Source organism: Ranitomeya variabilis, chromosome 1 (assembly GCF_051348905.1).
Source record: "Ranitomeya variabilis isolate aRanVar5 chromosome 1, aRanVar5.hap1, whole genome shotgun sequence".
In the NCBI taxonomy this organism is placed as follows: Eukaryota; Metazoa; Chordata; class Amphibia; order Anura; family Dendrobatidae; genus Ranitomeya; species Ranitomeya variabilis.
Window position 1 is genome coordinate 833,004,018 of NC_135232.1, and position 21,018 is coordinate 833,025,035.

The following is a 21,018-nucleotide window of genomic DNA, read 5'->3' on the forward strand; positions in this document are numbered from 1 at the left end:
AATGGTTTACCCCAACATGTGGGGTATCGGCGTACTCCAGACAAATTGTACAACAACTTTTTTGGTCCAATTTCTCCTGTTACCCTTGGTAAAATAAAACAAATTGGATCTGAAGTAAAAATTTTGTGAAAAAAAAGTTAAATGTTCAATTTTTTTTTAAACATTCCAAAAATTCCTGTGATGCACCTGAAGGGTTAATAAACTTTTTGAATGTGGTTTTGAGTACCTTGAGGGGTGCAGTTTTTAGAATGGTGTCACTTTTGGGCATTTTCTGTCATATAGACCCCTCAAAGTCACTTCAAGTGTGAGGTGGTCCGTAAAAAAAATGGTTTTGCAAATTTTGTTGCAAAAATGAGAAATCGCTGGTCAACTTTTAACCCTTATAACTCCCTAACAAAAAAAAATTATGTTTCCAAAATTGTGCTGATGTAAAGCAGACATGTGGGAAATGTTGTTTATTAACTATATTATGTGATATAACTCTCTAATTTAAGGGCATAAAAACGAAAAATTTGAAAATTGCTAAATTTTCATAATTTGACAAATTTCTGTTTTTTTCACAAATAAATGCAAGTCATATCGAAGAAGTTTTACCACTATCATAAAGTACAATATGTCACGAGAAAACAATCTCAGAATCACCAGGATCCGTTGAAGCGTTTCAGAGTTATGACCTCATAAAGTGATAGTGGTCAGAATTGTAAAAATTGGCTGTGTCACTTAGGTGAAAACAGGCTTTGGGGTGAAGGGGTTAAGTCAATGAGTGAAAAACGCTGCAGAAACGCACAAAGAATTTACATGCTGCAGAAAAGAAACACACTGCAAATACTCAAAGGAAATTTACTGATCATGTGCACAACACTTCAGGATTGTCATTGAATTAGCTTGCATAAGGATTCCATAGTGTGTTTGGCCTATTTGCGAGTGGAAAAGCCGCCGCGAAAATGCATCAAACCTTGATTTTCAAATGAATTTCAAAATGGACTTTCGTCTGAAATCATCACATTGGACCACTGATCAACAGTCCAGTTCTTTTTCTCCTTGGCCCAGGGATAAGATGCTTCTGGTGTTGTCTTTCGGTCATTAGTGGCTTGACACAAGGAATGCGACACCTGTAGCCCATGTCCTGGATACCTCTGTGTGTGGTGACTCTTGAAGCAATGACTCCAGCAGCAGTCCACTCATTGTGAATCTCCACCAAATTTTTGAATAGCCTTTTGTTAACAATCCTTTCAAGGCTGTGGTTATCCTGGTTGCTTGTGCACGTTTTTCTACCACACTTTTGCCTTCCACTCAACTTTCCAATAATATGCTTGGATACAGCACTTTGTGAACAACCAGCTTCTTTAGCAATGACCTTTTGTGGCTTACCCTCCTTGTGGAGTGTGTCAATGACTACCTTCTGGACACAGGTCAATTCAGCAGTCTTCCCCATGATTGTGGAGCCTACTGAAACAGACTAAGGGACCTTTTTAATCGCTTAGGAATCCTTTGCAGGTGTTTTTTTTTATTAATTATTCTAATTTATTGAGATAATGATTTTTGGGTTTTCATTAGCTGTAAGCCATAATAATCAACACTAACAGAAATAAACACTTGAAATAGATCACTCTGTTTGTAATGACTAAGTAATATGAGTTTCACTTTTTATATTTAAAGGGCCACTGTCACCCCCCTCCAGCCGTTATAAACTAAAAGAGCCACCTTGTGCAGCAGTAATGCTGCATTCTAACAAGGTGGCTCTTTTAGTTTTAGGTTCAAGTATACCCCCAAAAAAGTGATTTGATACTTAGCCATAATTGGTGTCTCTAGCCACGTAGGCTGGTCCTCCCTCCCCAGCTCGAAACGCTCCTCTGCCGTCACTCACATCTTCTTGGTCTTTCTGCGCCGCCCCCTCAGCGCTGTTTACGTTTTCAAACCGGCGCCTGCGCTGTGTAGTACTGTTCTGCGCTGTGTAGTACTGTTCTGCGCAGGCGCATTAAGCTCTGGCCGTCTGCCGTCCAAGCCAGGCTTTCACACTGCGCCTGCGTGGGCAGTGCGGCCCCCACCTTTGGAATCCCCGCCCCGCACTGTGTTATGCATTATGCACAGTGCGGGGCTGGTATTCCTGGCCAGCGTGTTGCATCCTGTCAGCCCGGTCCCCCGCCTTACTGCTTCTGGATACAATATACAGATCGTGCCTCCTCCTCCTCTAGCAATCGCCGGGCAAGAAGCAACTTTGGAAACTTGCCTGCTAGGTGGTGTATGTTGTGTCTAGGTGTGTTATTTATGGGTCTTGATCTGATAATAAATTGGGGGTGATCTTTACCCAGCTAGCAGGCAAGTTTCCAAAGTTGCTTCTTGCCCGGCGATTGCTAGAGGAGGAGGCACGATCTGTATATTGTATCCAGAAGCAGTAAGGCGGGGGACCGGGCTGACAGGATGCAACACGCTGTGCGCATGCCCAAGAATACCAGCCCCGCACTGTGCATAATGTATAACACAGTGCGGGGCGGGGATTCCAAAGGTGGGGGCCGCACTGCCCACGCAGGCACAGTGTGAAAGCCTGGCTTGGACGGCAGACGGCCAGAGCTTACTGCGCCTGCGCAGAACAGTACTACACAGCGCAGGCGCCGGTTTGAAAACGTAAACAGCGCTGAGGGGGCGGCGCAGAAAGACCAAGAAGATGTGAGTGACGGCAGAGGAGCGTTTCGAGCTGGGGAGGGAGGACCAGCCTACGTGGCTAGAGACACCAATTATGGCTAAGTATCAAATCGCTTTTTTGGGGGTATACTTGAACCTAAAACTAAAAGAGCCACCTTGTTAGAATGCAGCATTACTGCTGCACAAGGTGGCTCTTTTAGTTTATAACGGCTGGAGGGGGGTGACAGTGGCCCTTTAAGAACTGAAATAAACTAACTTTTTGATTATATTCTAATTTAGTGAGAAGCCCTTGTAAGTCATAGGAAGCTGAATAACATGTTATCTTGATATTTGTGATCTGGATGACTTATCAGAAAAACATTGATTTCTCTCGAATTAGTAAATGACTTCTTCCAGGCTATGGTGAGAATGTTGCCTGGAACATAACTCCAGATATTGTTATAAATACAGTTGTGGCCAAAAGTATTGACACCCCTGCAATTCTGTCAGATAATACTCAGTTTCTTCCTGAAAATGATTGCAAACACAAATTCTTTGTTATTATTATCTTCATTGAATTTGTCTTAAATGAAAAAACACAAAAAGAATTGTCCTAAAGCCAAATTGACATAATTCACACTTGCAGCCAGTTGACATGGATGAAAGTTGACTCAACCTCTGTCCTGTGTCCTTGTGTGTACCACATTGAGCATGGAGAAAAGAAAGAAGACCAAAGAACTGTCTGAGGACTTGAGAAACCAAATTGTGAGGAAGCATGAGCAATCTCAAGGCTACAAGTCCATCTCCAAAGACCTGAATGTTCCTGTGTCTACCGAGCGCAGTGTCATCAAGAAGTTTAAAGCCCATGGCACTGGGACTAACATCCAAACAAGTTCAAGCTGCCCTGCAGTCCGAGGGTACAACAGTGTCAACCCGTACTATCCGTCGGCGTCTGAATGAAAAGGGACTGTATGGTAGGAGACCCAGGAAGACCCCACTTCTTACCCCGAGACATAAAAAAGCCAGGCTGGAGTTTGCCAAAACTTACCTGAAAAAGCCTAAAACGTTCTGGAAGAATGTTCTCTGGTCAGATGAGACAAAAGTAGAGCTTTTTGGGCAAAGGCATCAACAGAGTTTACAGGCGGAAAAAAGAGGCATTTAAAGAAAAGAACACGGTCTCTACAGTCAAACATGGCGGAGGTTCCCTGATGTTTTGGGGTTGCTTTGCTGCCTCTGGCACTGGACTGCTTGACCGTGTGCATGGCATTATGAAGTCTGAAGACTATCAACAAATTTAGCAGCATAATGTAGGGCCCAGTGTGAAAAAGCTGGGTCTCCCTCAGAGGTCATGGGTCTTCCAGCAGGACAATGACCCAAAACACACTTCAAAAAGCACTAGAAAATGGTTTGAGAGAAAGCACTGGAGACTTCTAAGGTGGCCAGCAATGAGTCCAGACCTGAATCCCGTAGAACACCTGTGGAGAGATCTAAAAATGGCAGTTTGGAAAAGGCACCCTTCAAATATCAGGGACCTGGAGCAGTTTGCCAAAGAAAAAAGGTCTAAAATTCCAGCAGAGCATTGTAAGAAACTCATTGATGGTTACTGGAAGCGGTTGGTCGCAGTTATTTTGGCTAAAGGTTGCGCAACCAAGTATTAGGCCGAGGGTGCCAATACTTTTGTCTGGCCCATTTTTGGAGTTTTGTGTGAAATGCTCAATGTTTTGCTTCATTTTCTTTTGTGTTTTTTCATTTAAAGGTAAGGTACGCATTTGTAGATCATTAATAAATCACTGTAATGTAGCATAACATGCTGCTATAACCAAGTTTTAAATGCATGTGAAACTGATTTTGTGTGTTATATGTGTTTAAAGAAGGAACTGGGGGCTGACATCTTGGTTTCACAGCAGTTCACGACACTAGCAGTGTCATTTTACAGCACCCCATGGACATAGGAGATAATAGACCGGCGCTGACCCTATCTATAACATTGGAGAGGTGTTAGCAGTGAGCTGGGCACGCCTCTGTGGGCTGCACAACTCACTGCTGTAGGTGTGACTAGCCTCCATTTTACTATAGCCCAGTGCTCTCTGCCCAGCTCCACTTACTCTCTATCACAGGAGCTCCATTCCCAGCCTGCAGAGAGAGGTGACACCTGACACCTCTCTCAGCCATACAATGTATCTCTCCCCTCCCTCCACAATGCCCGGCCATTCACTGCAGACCTGGAGCTCCTTCTTATCTTACTGAGGGATGAGTCACAGACAGCTCTGCACAGACAATGCTGCTCCATACACACCACATAAACTAACTGGGCTTCTGATGCAGTAACTGCTGGTGATAGCAGATCACAGGTCAGTCACACACAAAATGGCTCTGCCCTGTGATGCTGCTCTTCATTCTGCCCCAGGGATATTAGACCACCCAAAAGGGGAGGGAAATGCTGATGTCAGCAGTTACTGCCCCAATTTTCCAGCTAACAGTAAAGCTGGTAAGTCTCACTATAGCTGCTTGAGGTCTAAAACGGAAAATGCTCCCCCTAGTGGTCAATATATATATTTGTAAGAAAATATATAATATTTTTCATATAGAAATGTTTGCAAACAGTGCAAACATTGCATTAGTACATTTTATTTACTATTTTAAGCTTAATTTCACAAAAAAACAAACTACAAGAAAACTGGTGGCACCTTCCCTTTAAGACAAATTAAATGAAGATAATATTACCAAAGAATTTGTGTTTGCAATCATTTTCAGGAAGAAACTGAGTATTATCTGACAGAATTACAGGGGTGTCAATACTTTTGGCCACAACTGTAAAAGGGGAAATACCAGTGTGAGAAAAGCAACTAACAGAACAGGAAAAATTCCGTCTTCTTTCAAACACGTTTTTTGCTTCTCTCTGAGCTCTGCTCTTTTGCAACAATATTCCAACCTCGCTACGGTTTAAAAGAAGTAGTATGTCACTTCTTTTTTGCGAATCTGCAGCGTTTTTGTACCCAATTTTATTATGGAAATCCGCAGGGGTAAAAAAACGCAGCAAATCCGCAAAAACAATGCACAAAAACCGCAGCAAAAACGCACAAAAAACGTGGCAGATCAGCACAAAATCCGCAGCTGCGTTTACTGCCAGGAGAGGCAGAATCTGCACCAGAAGTTCCTAAGCCTAATCCGCAACGTGTGCACATAGCCTAACACTCCCCAACCACCTGTAAAAAAAATTAAAAAAAACAAAAAAAATAATAATATATATATATATATATATATATATATATATATATATATATATATATATATATATATATATATATATATATATATATATATATATATATATATATATATATATATATTTTATTTTATGGGAATATAAAACACACACAACAATTAAATATAAGACAAACAATAAAAGAAACGAATAATAATTGTTAAAAAAATAAAATAAATTTAATTTACAATCTACCTAAATTATTTCTACAGTTTGATATAAGTCAGGTCCACAATGCTATTCTGCATGAGGGCAGCATAGGATACAGGAAGTAATCTTGAGCTCAAGAATAATCATTTTTATTTTATGAGATTCAGTATTTTCATGTAAAAAGCGGAATTACTATGCTGCCAAAAAGTGTTCTGTCTCCCCTAATCATAGAGTCACGGACAGTTCTCCTATATAAACACCCATACAAGGGAAAGAAAATGCCAATCACCCGGTGTCGTTGTGGAGGAGTGTAAACAGGACTCAGACTTGTTTTTTTGTTTTTTTTTAATGAGTCCGGGCATGGATATAGTTTTTTCATGCAATTATCAACTCATAAATAAATAGCTTAATCAATCACCAAGTTCAGCATTCCTGCCTCTAGTGAAGGTAGCATACAGGTAAAGTAGGACACCTGGCAGATCCACCTAGGGTTTTCATTCATTTATTTTAGAGTTTTCCGGTTCCATGATTAAATCTGGGAGATCAGTTGGAAGACGAAGCAGTTCTTCTACCTCTTCTTGTAGAGCTTCAGCCTTTTCATTTAGTAACATCTAGAAAACAACCAAATATGTATTCTATAGATTGGATACATCACAGTGAGCTTGCTTTACAGTTCAAGGGATTCTGGCCAAGAGACTCAATGCACCGTTCCACACATAGGTGTTGCATGACTGTGCCTCACTGGTGACTGAGCCTTAACTTGCCTGGAGAGATAAAGGTCTGCAGGGAAAGCTCAGGCAAACCAGTGCTGTCATTCAGCAGGTGAGGTCACGCAAAACTGGAGGGCAGAATGGTGCCCTAAGCCCCTTGGCCACACCAAGGGTTCACCAGGGACACTAATTAGCACATACGATTAGGCTTCAGTTTCGGCAGAACAGAGGCAGCAATTAAAACACTAACAGTCTTGTACTGGATATAAAGTATCTAAAAATTCACTATGTGCTTAATTTGGGCTAACAGACTCCCTTCAAAATGGCATTGGTAATTTTATTTATATCTGTATGAATGCTAGTTGGCAGAGCCAGGCTGTTCTGATGGGGACTCATAGCGTTATAAAACTATAGCTAAAAAGCATGGCGTGTGCTACCACGAGGACACTGGGGAACTGAAAACACATACATGACAAATTACTGCAGATTCCTCACCTTAGCTGAGCTAATTATCTGGTTTGCTTGGCGTTTTGACAAATGTTCTATGGTTTTCACCATCATTTGTGGATCAGCATTAGCCAAATGAGCAAGAGTGGTGTAACCAGCGTTGTAAAGTTGTTTGGCTCGGGCCTACAGAAGATACAAGTGATATTATTACTAGGCTTCTTTACACATTTTGGGTTCTCAAATATTAGAATTAAAAATGTACTAAAACACATGTTTGTGCGTAAAGTGGGAACCAATAATAGCGAAGACTTAATAGGGAAAGAAGAATTAAAGGGAATGGAAATGTAGAAAACAAAGATAGTTGAACAAAACCTTCCTTCTTTATTACCCTTGTCTGCATTACCCATGTTATGTCTCGTGCAACAATCAATACATTGAGAAATACATATAAAATGCTTCTGTAACTCTCCCAGATGATCGATTAGTTTGCTCCCTCTTCACCATGCTTAGATCTGTCCCTACCAGGAATGCAGTTGGTAGTACTCAGTCCCCACTGCTCTGACTGCTATAGACGAGCAGCCACATTACGGGCCAAATTTGTGAAATCTGACCAGTGTCCCTTTATGTGGTAATAACTCTGGAACGCTTCAACAGATCCCAATGATATTGAGAATGTTTTTTCGTGACATGTTATACTTTATGTTAATGGTAAATTTATGTCTATATATTTTGTATTTATTTATAAGAAGTCAGAAATTTGACAAATGTAAACAAATGTGCAATTCTCAAACTTATAATGATTATCCCTTTAATCCAGATCGTCATACCATAGAAAAACATTAATAAATAATATTTCCCACATGTCTGCTTTACATCAGCACCATTTGTAAAATGTTATTTTATTTTGTTAGCATTTTAGAAGGTTTAAAATGTAGCAGTAATTTTTCATTTTTTCAAGGAAATTTACAAAACTTATTTTTTTTGAAGGACCTATTCAGGTTTGAAGTGACTTTAGTGGTCCTATATATTGGAAAGCCCCCAAAAGTTATACCACTTTAAAAACCGCACCCCCCTGACATATTGAAAACTGCTGTCAGGTAGATAATCAACTCTTGAGGTGATGTTAATGAAAGAATGCAAAGGAACTTTGTTTGGCCGAGCGCTGCTGTGTTTACTATGATAAAGCTGCTGGCAGACATGTCTGTAGGAGGTTTATGTCCGGGAGAGCCAAGCCTGAAATCAGACATGCCCAACCAACATCTCATTATACACAGGGTCGCACGAACCTGTCGATAACAGTGGAAGTGGCTGACATTAGTCTAATGTATATTGGACCCTCAGTGGATCCCCAAACTTACCCCCACCCACATTCATCACAGTAATCAAGACAACCAAGATATTGAATGGTAAACACTATTCTCGTAGCTGTAGATCAATGTGTTCTATAGACGCCATCATTTCCAATGGAGCTTTTTTTGCTTCAATATTGTCAATGCAAGATAGGAAATAAAAGCACTTGATTACAGTAAGGCTTTGTGCACATGTTAAGTATTTGGTGCAGAAATTTCTGCACCTCTTGGCAGGAAAAATGCAGCGGCTAAAAAAAAAGGGTGGTTTCTGCAGCGTTTTTCTTGCAGATTTTCCCCCACTCATTAGTATGGGTGAAATATGCAACAATATGCTGAATGAATTGACATGCTGCAGATTTAGATCTGCAAGTCACAAGTAAGCAATGTGTGCACCAGACTTCAGGATTCTCGCTCACTTTGCGACAAATCTGCACTGAAAAAAACGCAGAAAAAATCCAATGTGTGCACACAGCCTGATAGTACTTGTACAGATTGTTTCTTCAACTATGGGTGGAAAAGGCACGTAATATCTACTGGTATCACACAGAGGACAAGACGGCGTAAAATCCTTGCGAGCTTCATTAGAACACGGGTATGAAAGAAGTAACCTCTAGGGTTCTAGCCAAGATTGCCTTTATACTGATGTTCCTCTCATAAAGCTGCAGGGATTTTACGCTGTGAAGACGGAGTGCTCCATTTTTTTATTTCTAAGTTTACGAAGGAAAGTAGGAAGTTAAAGGACATTCATAGAGGCCTTATATAATCTAAGCCTTGGATGGGGAGGAAATAAAAAAACATTTAGTAGGCAGGTGGTTCCACTTATGACTGACCATTGACTATTCCAGCTTTACTAACCTCCAAGACACCAGCCACTTCCATTAGAGGTATTAGCTCTGATTTCACACAATAACTAAGCTTCTTGGTGACATCCAGAAGAAGAGATTTGTAAGCCCAGAATTCATCCAGCTCCTTTATTGAAACATAAGAAAAACAAGTTTAAACTAGATGAAAACATTAAGAAAAACAGCATCTTGTTGATAGATCGCCACCGTACTTCTCTGTAAGAGCATGGTGAAAAAAATAAAAAGGGTTTAGTATTACATTGCATGCAACAGAATTAGGAGTGATGGCAGTGTCCATGCTTCACTCTTTGGCTCTGCAACAACAGTGCCAGCAGGGCTTATACATATAAGTACCACCAGAAGTTTTCTCTACTTAATCATTAAATATGAAGATCCCTAACTACAAAGGAAGACTCGTTTTCATCCATTTCTTTTTTAGAGAACTCTTATTGGCATTCTTTCATTTTATTTAACTCTACAGCAAGATTATAACATACCAGACCAATAAATAGATTTTTTTTTTTTTCCATCATTTGTTTGAGGCAGTAATATATCATTAGATTGTTATAATTAAATAGTGACTTGTAGGTGTCAATCAGAAGGGTAGTCCAAAACCAGATATGACAAACTGGGATTCAAGTAAGATGTTATACAAGTAAAAGGTAGAGTCCAGGGTGGACGAATAATTTACATTTACACGTTTTTCTAGAGGAGTTACCTCACAAAAATGCAGCACACAGGAAGAGAAAGAAGCAGACGAGTTCAGAAGATTCTGGATAAACCCACGTGGCATGTTGAATTTTGTAGACACGGTCCATATATCTAGTTCCTTCATGAGGGAATGTAGAATGAAGGAAAGATAAAGCCGTTTCACCGCTCTTTCTTCTGCGCACTAAAACAGAATAGTAATGGCAGAGAACTTGAAATAATATGGTTATTATGCAAACACAGAATCTAAGAAAAACAATGGGAAACCGTTAAAGAGGTGATCCCAAACCTTTCATGTTTCTGTGAATAGACGGTAGGGCCAATTTTTGCACAACGCGAATTTGACTTTCTCACATCAGTTTGAATCAGATTTGTCAAAATGGGCAGAGCTGGGGTGGAGCCGTGGCGGGGCACAGCGGGACCATACCTTCCAGACCAATTCATTAAAAGTGGCGCATTTTGTACGCCAGAAATGCTACTTCAGTGGATAAGCACACGCCACTAAGACTTAAGCTCATTAAGTGGCAAGCGACTAATTGAATTTGGGTGCCTTGTATGCCAATAAGACTGGCGTATCATGAGTGTGCGCTGTGCCAGTCCTAAAGTGGTATACTACTAGGACTACCCCCTCTCACTCTGAATGTTTGACCCTGTTAACATAAAAACATCTATACTGACCTCCCGTGTCAGGCCCATTCCAGCGGCACTCGTGTTCCCTGGGGTCACGTGAGTCCTGCGACCAATCAGCGCTGGCGTCCCTGTCCCCGCCTTCAGACTTCTAAGTAACTAGCTGAAGAGCCCGGCGTTGCCTGGGCATAGTAAATATCTGTGGTTAGTTATAGCACCTCACTTCTCTTATTTTCCCATCACGCCTCTCATTTTCCCCCTCACATCTCTCATTTTCTCCCTCACACCTCTCATTTTCCCCCTCACTCCTCCTATTTTCCCCCTCACTCCTCTCATTCCCCCCTAACACTTGTCATTTCGACCTCACATCTGTCATTTTCCGATCACTCCACTATTTTCCCTCACCCCTCTCATTTTGCACTCACACCTTTTCATTTTCACCTCACACCTCTCAATTTCACCTCAGTATATACATGTTTGTCATCTCCCTTATATATAGTATACACCTGTATGTCATCTCCTGTATATAGTATATACCTGTATGTCATCTCCCCTGTATATAGTATATACATGCTGTGTGTCATGTCCCCTGTATATAGTATATACCTGTATGTCATCTCCTCCTATATATAGTATATACCTGTATGTAATCTCCTCCTGTATATAGTATATACCTGTGTGTCATCTCACCTATATATAGTATATATCTGTGTGTCATCTCCTCCTGTATATAGTATATACCTGTATGTCATCTCCTCCTGTATTAGACCTCGTTCACACGTTATTTGGTCAGTATTTTTACCTCAGTATTTGTAAGCTAAATTGGCAGCCTGATAAATCCCCAGCCAACAGTAAGCCCACCCCCTGGCAGTATATATTAGCTCACACATACACATAATAGACTGGTCATGTGACTGACAGCTGCCGGATTCCTATATGGTACATTTGTTGCTCTTGTAGTTTGTCTGCTTATTAATCAGATTTTTATTTTTGAAGGATAATACCAGACTTGTGTGTGTTTTAGGGCGAGTTTCGTGTGTCAAGTTGTGTGTGTTGAGTTGCGTGTGGCGACATGCATGTAGCGACTTTTGTGAGATGAGTTTTGTGTGGCGACATGCGTGTAGCAACTTTTTGTGTGTCGAGTTGCATGTGACAGGTTAGTGTAGCAAGTTGTGTGCAGCAAGTTTTGCGCATGGCGAGTTTTGCGCGTGGCGAGTTTTATGTGTGGTGCCTTTTGAGTATGTGCAAGTTTTGTGTGAGGCAACTTTTGCATGTGTTGCAACTTTTGTGCATGTGGCAATTTTTCCACATGTGCAAATTTTGCATGTGGCGAGTTTTCCATGAGGTGAGTTTTGCACGTGTGGCGAGTTTTGCATGTGGAGAGTTTTGCGCGTGGCGAGTTTTGAGCGGCGACTTTTGTGTTTCTACTTTTATGTGGCGAGGTTGGTGTATGTGTGGTGAAATGTGCGCTGACGGTGGTATATGTGTTCGAGCACGTGGTAGTGTGTGGCGCATTTTGTGTGTGTGTTCATATCCCCGTGGTGGTGTGGTGATTATCCCATGTCGGGGCCCCACCTTAGCAACTGTACAGTATATACTCTTTGGCGCCATCGCTCTCATTCTTTAAGTCCCCCTTGTTCACATCTGGCAGCTGTTAATTTGCCTCCAACACTTTTCCTTTCATTTTTGCCCCATTATGTAGATAGGGGCAAAATTGTTTGGTGAATTGGAAAGCGCGGGGTTAAAATTTCACCTCACAACATAGCCTATGACGCTCTCGGGGTCCAGACGTGTGACTGTGCAAAATTTTGTGGCTGTAGCTGCGACGGTTCAGATGCCAATCCCGGACATACATACACACACACACACATTCAGCTTTATATATTAGATTAAAAGGAAGTGAGAGCTGTGGCAGGCCGCTCACGTCCTCTTTGCTACTTATAAGTCTGAAGGAGGGGATAGTGATGCCAGTGCTGATTGGGTGCAACGCTCACATGACATAAGCCCTGGGAACTTGAGTGAGTGCCGACAACGCTGGAATGGTGCCAGTAAGGGCGTTTTTATTTTAACGGGGGCAAACATTCAGACTGAGAAGAGGTTGCCCTAGTAGTGGACAATCCCTTTAATGAATCGGTCCCTGTTCCCACTCAGTAATCTGATTTCAAATAGAAAGCAATGTACATACATATAAAATATAACAATAATAAATCCAATAATATAGCCAAATCTTTATGTATTTCTGATTCTGGATTATACAAATGAGAACAATCTTCAATACAAATCGGAGAGGTATAGCTGGATTTCTGATTTTTTGGCAACAATTCAGCATTACATTAGTTTTGTTGTCACCTGGCATCTCTAAAAATGGCTACCACAAACAGGCTTCACGCTAGGCACTCAGTTTACCAGATCCTGTGGGTTTGCCCTGGCCTCCACCCTTTAACTACTGAGATAACCTATTTGAAAAACCCATATAAGTCATGAAGTATGAGCATCAAAACATAATAATTGCTACAAACATAATGAGTCACACTTTTCATCGATAAAAATGATATTTTATTAAATCTTTCTTAGAACATGTCACATAAATACTGTAGAGAGATTTAACCTTATTTGGTCTCCTTGGAATTCCTTTTGAGCCATGTTAAATATATGAACTCTATGAGATGGATAGTCATAAGTCACAACATTCTATATTATATCCCCTTTTCCTCTTGTGTTCGTTTGGGAGCACTTTAACTTTCGGTTCAACATTTTGAAATATATAAAGTGTAAGTATTATAGAATAATATTGGCTGACAACCTATAAATGATAGCGAAAAATTTAAAAAACGGCAAAACATTTTCTTTTTCTGTAAAAATTGAAAAAGTTATTTCAATAAAAATTACAATAAAAAACAAAACAACATGTCATATAAATAATCTGAAATAAAATCAGGGAAATACAAGACAAAAATGGACATCTATAGGTTGGAATATGGGAATATAATCCAAAAAAGATCAAATGTCAATAAATTATGCAAAAGTCAATGGGTACCCAAAAGTTCATATAAGTGCATGAATCTGTATCTGAGTTACCACAAAACCTCTATCTGAGATACGAATGTACAAATATACCTTTTAGCAAAAAACTAGAATAGCAATGACGTGATCATAAATATGATAAAGTATTGTACAGTTACCCAAAGACCATAGGGATGCCCGCACCCCTATGTGCTTCCTTATGGTCCCTGTACAATACTCACACAGACGTTTATGCACTTATATGAACTTATGCATGACTTTTGCTTAATTTATTGACATTTGATCATTTTAGATTATATTCCCATGTTCCTATGTTCCAACCTATAGATGTCTGTTTTTATGTTGTGTATCTCCCAAATATTATTTCATATTCTTTTTAAGGCATATTTTTAAGAAAGATTTAATAATAATATTATGTGACATTTTTTGTAGGAATAAAAAACCCTTTAACTCCTATACAAGGATACACTAGGTCCCCTAGGCTGCAGCTATGAAGACGGCTGCTATTTGGAGTTGCAAGCTGACAAGAGAATAAATCAGGTAGAGTCAGAACCAGCAGGATTGTTGGACGATTGCAAAATAGTCAGGCAGAGTTGTCAGTAAAAGAGCTGAAGTCAGGATGGAATATCCACTAAGACACAGGAGCTGAGATACATACAACAGCTAGTTAGGTTTTAACCTCAGAGCTTCCGGATAGGCCAAATCAACGAGTCCCAGCAACATGACAAGGAAACTGAACAGTGGGCCAAAGATGGAAGCGGGAATAGAGAGGCGAGGCACCGGCACAGACGTCAAAGTTTCATGGACAACACCACATGCTTTCAATTAACTCTATACATAAATACAGAACATTAATGCACCACCCCAATGTATTTTTTTATTGTGGTGTTGGAGTGGTGTTAGTAGTGTAAGTTCCCTGTCTCAGGTCTACTTACCAGCTGCCGTCTTCTTCTATTAGCGCTGGTCAGGTAGGTCTCCAACAGTTTGTTACCTGCCGGATCACTCCATTGTTTGCTGGGCAATCCAGAAGTCACAACACAATGTAAGTCTATGAGAGCCAGAACAAGTCCAGAAAGAGGCTCTCCTAGACTTACACAGAGGTTGGGACTGCTACTAGAGAATAGTGCAAGTGCTCGTTACTAAAGTATGCCTTGGGTTTGCACCGAGTATCGTGGGTGCTCGAGTGACATGTTTGAGTAACTATGTTTCGCAACTGTTAGATATCCACAAAACATGTGGGGATTCCCAGACAAAAACAGGCAAGCCCCTCATGTTGTGTGGCTGTCAAACAGCAGCGGGGACTCAAACGTGTCACTCAAGCACCAGAAATATTCGATGCATACGCGAGTATTTTAGGAAAACTTGAGTAATGAGTACTTGCCCTCATCACTAACTGTTACATGACTTCTGGTCAGTCTGAAGTTTTGGTCACATGGTGACCCGGGACCGGAGCGGCGGCGGAAAGAGCTGAAGTAGTATAATACAAACGTTGTACAGTATAAGAATAGGTTCAGGAAACGCACTACTCCATTGCTGATTTAAAAAATAATACTGGAGTGGTGCTTTAAGTAGGTTGCCAAGGATCTCCTTTTTCACTTTTAGAAACAGCACCACAATCTAGATTTGGTGTTGAAGATTTCAGCCTGGGGACATTCACCGATGAATTGTAATACCAGACAAAGCCTGTGGGCAAGAATGGCTGTTTTGGTTTTTTTTTAAAAAGAAATTATTTTCCTAATCCTGGACAACCTCTTGAACAGATTAAGTGAACCTGAAATTTAGTTTACATGTTTTGCTATACAAATATATACGGTACTTGAAAGTCGTGTAAGGGTAAAAGAAGATTTTGGGGGTCTTACTGTAAAATCTCTATAGCAGCCTTCATTAGCCGGCAATAAAAAAAAAAAAAAAAGTTAGCTCCTACTCAGTAGTATACACCCACCGACCGGAACCAAGACGATCAGTTAGTGTAAAAGTAGTAGGAGGAGCAACCAAACAGAAAACATAGACAACTAGAAAGGGCAGTACTGTATCACCCACTGAAGGCGCCAAGTAAAAGATTTTACAGTAAGAACCCAAAATCTTCTTTTCTCTTTCGCTTCATTGGGGGTCACAGGAAACAATGGGACATCCAAAAGCAGTCCACAAGGGTGGGAAGAAAAAACAAGGGCCAGTCAAGAGTACAAGCAGAGGCAAGAATCTCGGGTTGGAGACTGGCTACTGTAATATCCAAAATATTTCTGCCCAGACCTGAAAACGCCAAGGTGCTGGAAGAAAGTGAGTACTCTGTAGAACCTGGTAAAGGTAAAAACAGATAACAGAGACAGGGTAGAAAGCTATTAATAGAGGCCTGATGATGACAGATGCAGAAAGCCCTAGGCCCAGATGAAGAGAGAAGGAAGACAGAGATGGAGTTCTGTCTCTTGCGAATATGCATCCAGAATAGTGGTGCGGATCCAGACTAGAAGACTATTATGATGATTCCCCAGAAACAAATGGGAAATCTGAGCAAAGAGCAATCTGTTCAGCGACGTCCAACCATCTGAGGGAGGGGGAACCCAAGAAAGACGCCTGGTGCTGGCAACAGGATGCCTTGTGTAGGCAACTGAGAGGGCAAAGACTGACTCACCGACACAACCAGCTAGACACAAACGCTGAACCTGTGAACACAGGATAAGACATTTGCAGAGATTCCGCAAGTTGAAATCAGCTGTCTGGGTGAGACCATGCTCTACCTGGGAGTCAAAATGTAATAACCTGGAGAGGAAACCAAACTATAACTCTAAATACCAAGACGGATAAAAATCTTGCAGGAGGAAGGAATTTGATTTCGTGGTGCTCAAACATTGGATCCAGGACTGAACGGCTATCATATTAAGGCTATGGTTTGCGAAGGGCAAGGTGTTATGCGATATGATTCTTGTCGGAGAAGGGAAAGCGCCTTTATGTGACGACCAAAATCAAATTCCAGGGCTGAAGTGGTTCTCGTATTCTTGGCTATAGTTTGTGAAGGATAAGGTGTTATCCAATCCCTGTAAGACAGAAGGGGTAGGTCTGGGCAAACAGCCAAGGAGCTGAGGTGATGAAAAATGCTCAAAGCCTATTAGAACACACTGCGATCAGTCATGAGAAACATGGCAGTGGGTACAGAAAGTATTCATACACACTGCACCCCATCTTGACTGGGAAAAAAAACAAAAAAAAAAAACAAAACAAAAATGTAGTAATTTTTGAAAATGTATTAAAACTGAAATATCACATGGTCATAAGTATTCAGACCCTTTGCTCAGTATTGAGTAGAAGCACCCTTTTGAGCTAGTACAACCATGAGTCTTCTTGAGAATGATGCAACAAGTTTTTTACACCTGGATTTGGGGATCCGCTGCCATTCTTCTTTGCTCAATTGGGTTTAGGTCAGGGCTCTGGCTGGGCGAGTCAAGAATGGTTACAGAGTTGTTCTGAAGCCACTCCTTTGTTATTTTAGCTGTGTGCTTAGGGTCATTGTCTTGTTGGAAGGTGAACCTTCGGCCAAGTCTGAGGTCCAGAGCACTCTGGAAGAGGTTTTCATCCAGGATATCTCTGTACTTGGCCACATTCAGGTTTCCTTCAATCACAACCAGTAGTCCTGTCACTGCAGCTGAAAAACACCCTCATAGCATGATGCTGCCACCACCACACATTTTGCTGTTGGGATTGTATTGGACAGGTGATGAGCAGTGCCTGGTTATCTCCACAAATACAGCTTAGAATTATCACCAAAAAGGTCTAGCTTTGTCTCATCAGCCCAATTTCTCCTAGTCCGATGAGACAGGCCACTCTGCCATAAAGGCCCAACTGGTGGAGAGCCGCAGTGATAGCTGACTTTGTGGAACATTCTCCCATCTCCCTACGGCATCTATGGAGCTCAGCCACAGTGATCTTGGGGTTCTTCTTTACTAGTGATGAGCGCGTATACTCGTTGCTCGGGTTTTCCCAAGCACGCTTGGGTGGTCTCTGAGTATTTTGTAGTGCTCGGAGATTTAGTTTTCGTTGCCGCAGCTGAATGATTTACAGCTGCTGGATAGGCTGAAAACATGTGGGGATTCCCTAGCAACCAGGAAACCCCCACATGTACTCAGGCAGGCTAGCAGCTGTAAATCATTCAACTGCGTCAACAAAAACTAAATCTCCGAGCACTTACAAATACTCAGAGACCATCCGAGCGTGCTCGGGAAAACCCAAGCAACGAGTATGCTCGATCATCACTATTCTTTACCTCTCTCATCAAGGCTCTTCTCCCACGATTGCTCAGTTTGGCTGGATGGTCAGGTCTAGGAAGACTTCTGGTAGTCATAAACTTCTTCTATTTAAGGATTATGGAGACCACTGTGCTCTTCGGAAACTTGAGTACTGCAGAAATTCTGCTGTAACCTTGGTCAGATCTGTGCCTTGCCGCAATTCTGTCTCTGAGCTCCTTGGCCAGTTCCTTTGACCTCATGATTCTAATTTGGTCTGACATGCACTGTGAGCTGTGAGGTCTTTTATATACTATAGACAGGTGTGTACCTTTCCAAATCAAGTCCTATCAGTTTAATTAAACACAGCTGGACTCCAATGAAGGAGTAGAACCATCTCAAGGAGGATCACAAGGAAATGGACAGCATGTGACTTAAATATGAGTGTCTGAGCAAAGGGTCTGCATACTTATGACCATGTGATATTTCAGTTTTTCTTTTTTATTAAATTTGCAAAAATTACTACATTTTTGTTTTTTTTCAGTCAAGATGGGGTGCACAGTGTACATTAATCAGAAAAAAAAATTAACTTTTTTGAATTTACCAAATGGCGGCAATGAAACAGGGTGAAAAATTTAAAGGGGTATGAATACTTTCCGTACCCACTGTGGGATCTTGATCACTAGGCAGCGACAGAGCACAAAGAAACACTGCTGATATTAGTCAAGTAAAACATATATGGTGGGTCTAACTCACTGGAAAGTGTGTAGTGCACGAGGACAGCACTGTAAATAATAGTGTGTTTCATGGTGTAGAGAATTCCTGATCTATTGGATAGTTGGTAGTAGGTCCGATAACAGGAAGGCGAGTAAGATACATAAGACACAAGCATAATCAGGATGAGGAGTGTGGCAGGAAGTTGGTCTGACTTGCTGGATCGCAGACTGAGCACTTGGATCACTACTGAAGTCAGTGATCTTACGTGATCGATGTGTGTCTGACTTACCCGATAACGGACCGCGCATTTACGCTACTGCTGTGATCAGCCATGTGGTACATGGTAGAAGTGGGTAGAGCGTGGTACAATCAATCAAGAAGTATGTGGTGGATGGTGCATCTGGATATTGAATGGGAACATGGACCGCTTCTCCAATCTACAGTGAGGTATATGGTGGAAGGTGCGTTCGACTCGCCTGATAGCAGACAGAACACTAGTGCCGCTACAGTTGACAACAATGAGGTATGTGAAATGTCTGAGTCTCTGGATAGTGGACAGAAGCAAACGTGGACTGCTGATGCAATCGATCATAAGGTTTTTGGTAGGTGATGCATCTGACTCGCTGGATAATGGACAGACCACTAGTACTGCTGCTGCCATGGTCCTCAATGCCCTTCGACTGACTCACCGTAGATGAAAAACCAGATGAAGAGGCATAGGTAAAACACTCTAGTGCTGCGGTTGAGGTCTGGAAACCTGACAGCATTAAGCAGAATAGCAGTCTCTGACATCAGGCTATGTTGTGCCCGCCCCCATGAAGTATGTCCCACCATAATACTGTATTTATTTAATTTTTTTTTTCTTTTCTGCAATTTAGTTTCTTCCTGGGGAGTGGAGAGGGGAAAGGCACATCTAATATGGATTAGGGAGAAATATCTCTTGAGAAGAAGAGGTCCACCTACAGGACAGCTGGGGTTCGGAAATCAGTAGGAGACTGCTGGTCAGTACAGAGCTTTTAGTCAGCCAGGACTAAGATCACCTTTCTCCATATCACGGTTGGCATCTTGGAAAGAAAGATGGTGCCGAAAGGGGGACAGAAAAAAGTGTGCCGAGCTCCCGCACGTCAGAAAGAAAGGTGCGCTGTTCTCCAGGGTATCTAAGGAGCAAGGCATGTTTTGATTGGATGAGGATCGTTGGCAGAGAGCACAGAACAGCTGGCGTGACTGATTGGCTATGATGAAGGGGCGTGTCCCGGCTGCAAGAGAAGGCCCCAAGCTAAGCTGGGGGCTAATTAAATTTAAAAGTGAGGCTGCCGGGGGGAACCATGGCGGCGAGGACAACGCGGCTAGGGAAAAAAAAAGGCTAATAATACGCCCTCAATGAACTGTCCATGACCCAACACAATAACACCTAATAAAGAGCCCCACACATGTGCACAATAATACCCAATAAAGAGCCCCTGTATAGTGAATCCTGCGAGTATCACTTCACATCAGATCTGTTGGGTAGACCTTCCCATCACCTTCCGGGGGAAACAGAGGCATGGGAACATGCAAGAAAAAAGGGTACTACTTCATCCCTGAAAATGTCTCAGACACAAGATCAGACGTCAAAACCTCACCGGATTGCGGAGCGTCTGTAGCGCCTGACACTGTGTGGCTTTAGTGGGCGAGCGGGAAGGAGTGGGGGGGCCAGGACCATTCTTCGGATCACCTGAACACATCTTGTGTGTTAAGGGCTAGGGTACTGCCGGACAGATGAGGCTATGGGGTGTCAGTCCACACCGTACTTTTTGTCTCCGTCACTCCAAGAGATAGAGGAAACATTTTTGAAAAAAAAGAGAAAAACACTACTGAAAAACGAGGTAGATCTGGGTTTTATGAAAGACCCATGTCCCCCTCCTACTGACACTAAGCGTAACTGAATGGCTTGGCTCCAGTTGGTGGGCGCATACTACTGAGGAGGAGCTAACTTGTTTTTGCTTAGATTCAACCTCCTAGTGGCAGCAGCATACACCCATGGTTTCCAGTGTCCCCCAATGAAGAGATAGAGAAAACTGCCTTGTGCCAACACCACTACTGTAACACAGAGCTGTGTCATGTCCTTGTACCAAATAATACTTATGCTGTAATATCCTGACATTTCTGTCATCTCCATCCCTCATGTATCACTAATAAAGTACCCGGCTTTCTAGATACAGAATAACAAACACAATATTACTATGTACTTTACCTTCTTCACGCTATGACCTGATACTTTTCTGGCAAGAAAACTTTCCGGCACGCCTACATTTCCCGCCACTTTCTGATCAACCGGGTCAAGAAGATTAAACTGAAAAACAT

The 21,018-nt window shown here is 41.7% G+C and overlaps 1 protein-coding gene across 5 annotated transcripts in view; it reads right to left on the reverse strand.

Moving 5' to 3' along the window:
• Positions 1–6,050: 6,050 nt before the first annotated feature.
• Positions 6,051–21,018, reverse strand: part of LOC143786482 (helicase POLQ-like) — a 42,002-nt gene continuing 27,034 nt past the window's right edge. For all 5 annotated transcript variants that reach the window (XM_077275775.1, XM_077275770.1, XM_077275773.1 and 2 more), the window contains 5 exons: positions 20,909–21,007; positions 10,104–10,277; positions 9,399–9,512; positions 7,243–7,377; positions 6,051–6,648 (listed from right to left, as the gene is read on the reverse strand). In XM_077275775.1, the coding sequence (XP_077131890.1) occupies positions 6,532–6,648; positions 7,243–7,377; positions 9,399–9,512; positions 10,104–10,277; positions 20,909–21,007 (639 nt within the window). In that variant the 3' untranslated portion in view covers positions 6,051–6,531. The remainder of the gene's footprint in view (positions 6,649–7,242; positions 7,378–9,398; positions 9,513–10,103; positions 10,278–20,908; positions 21,008–21,018) is intronic.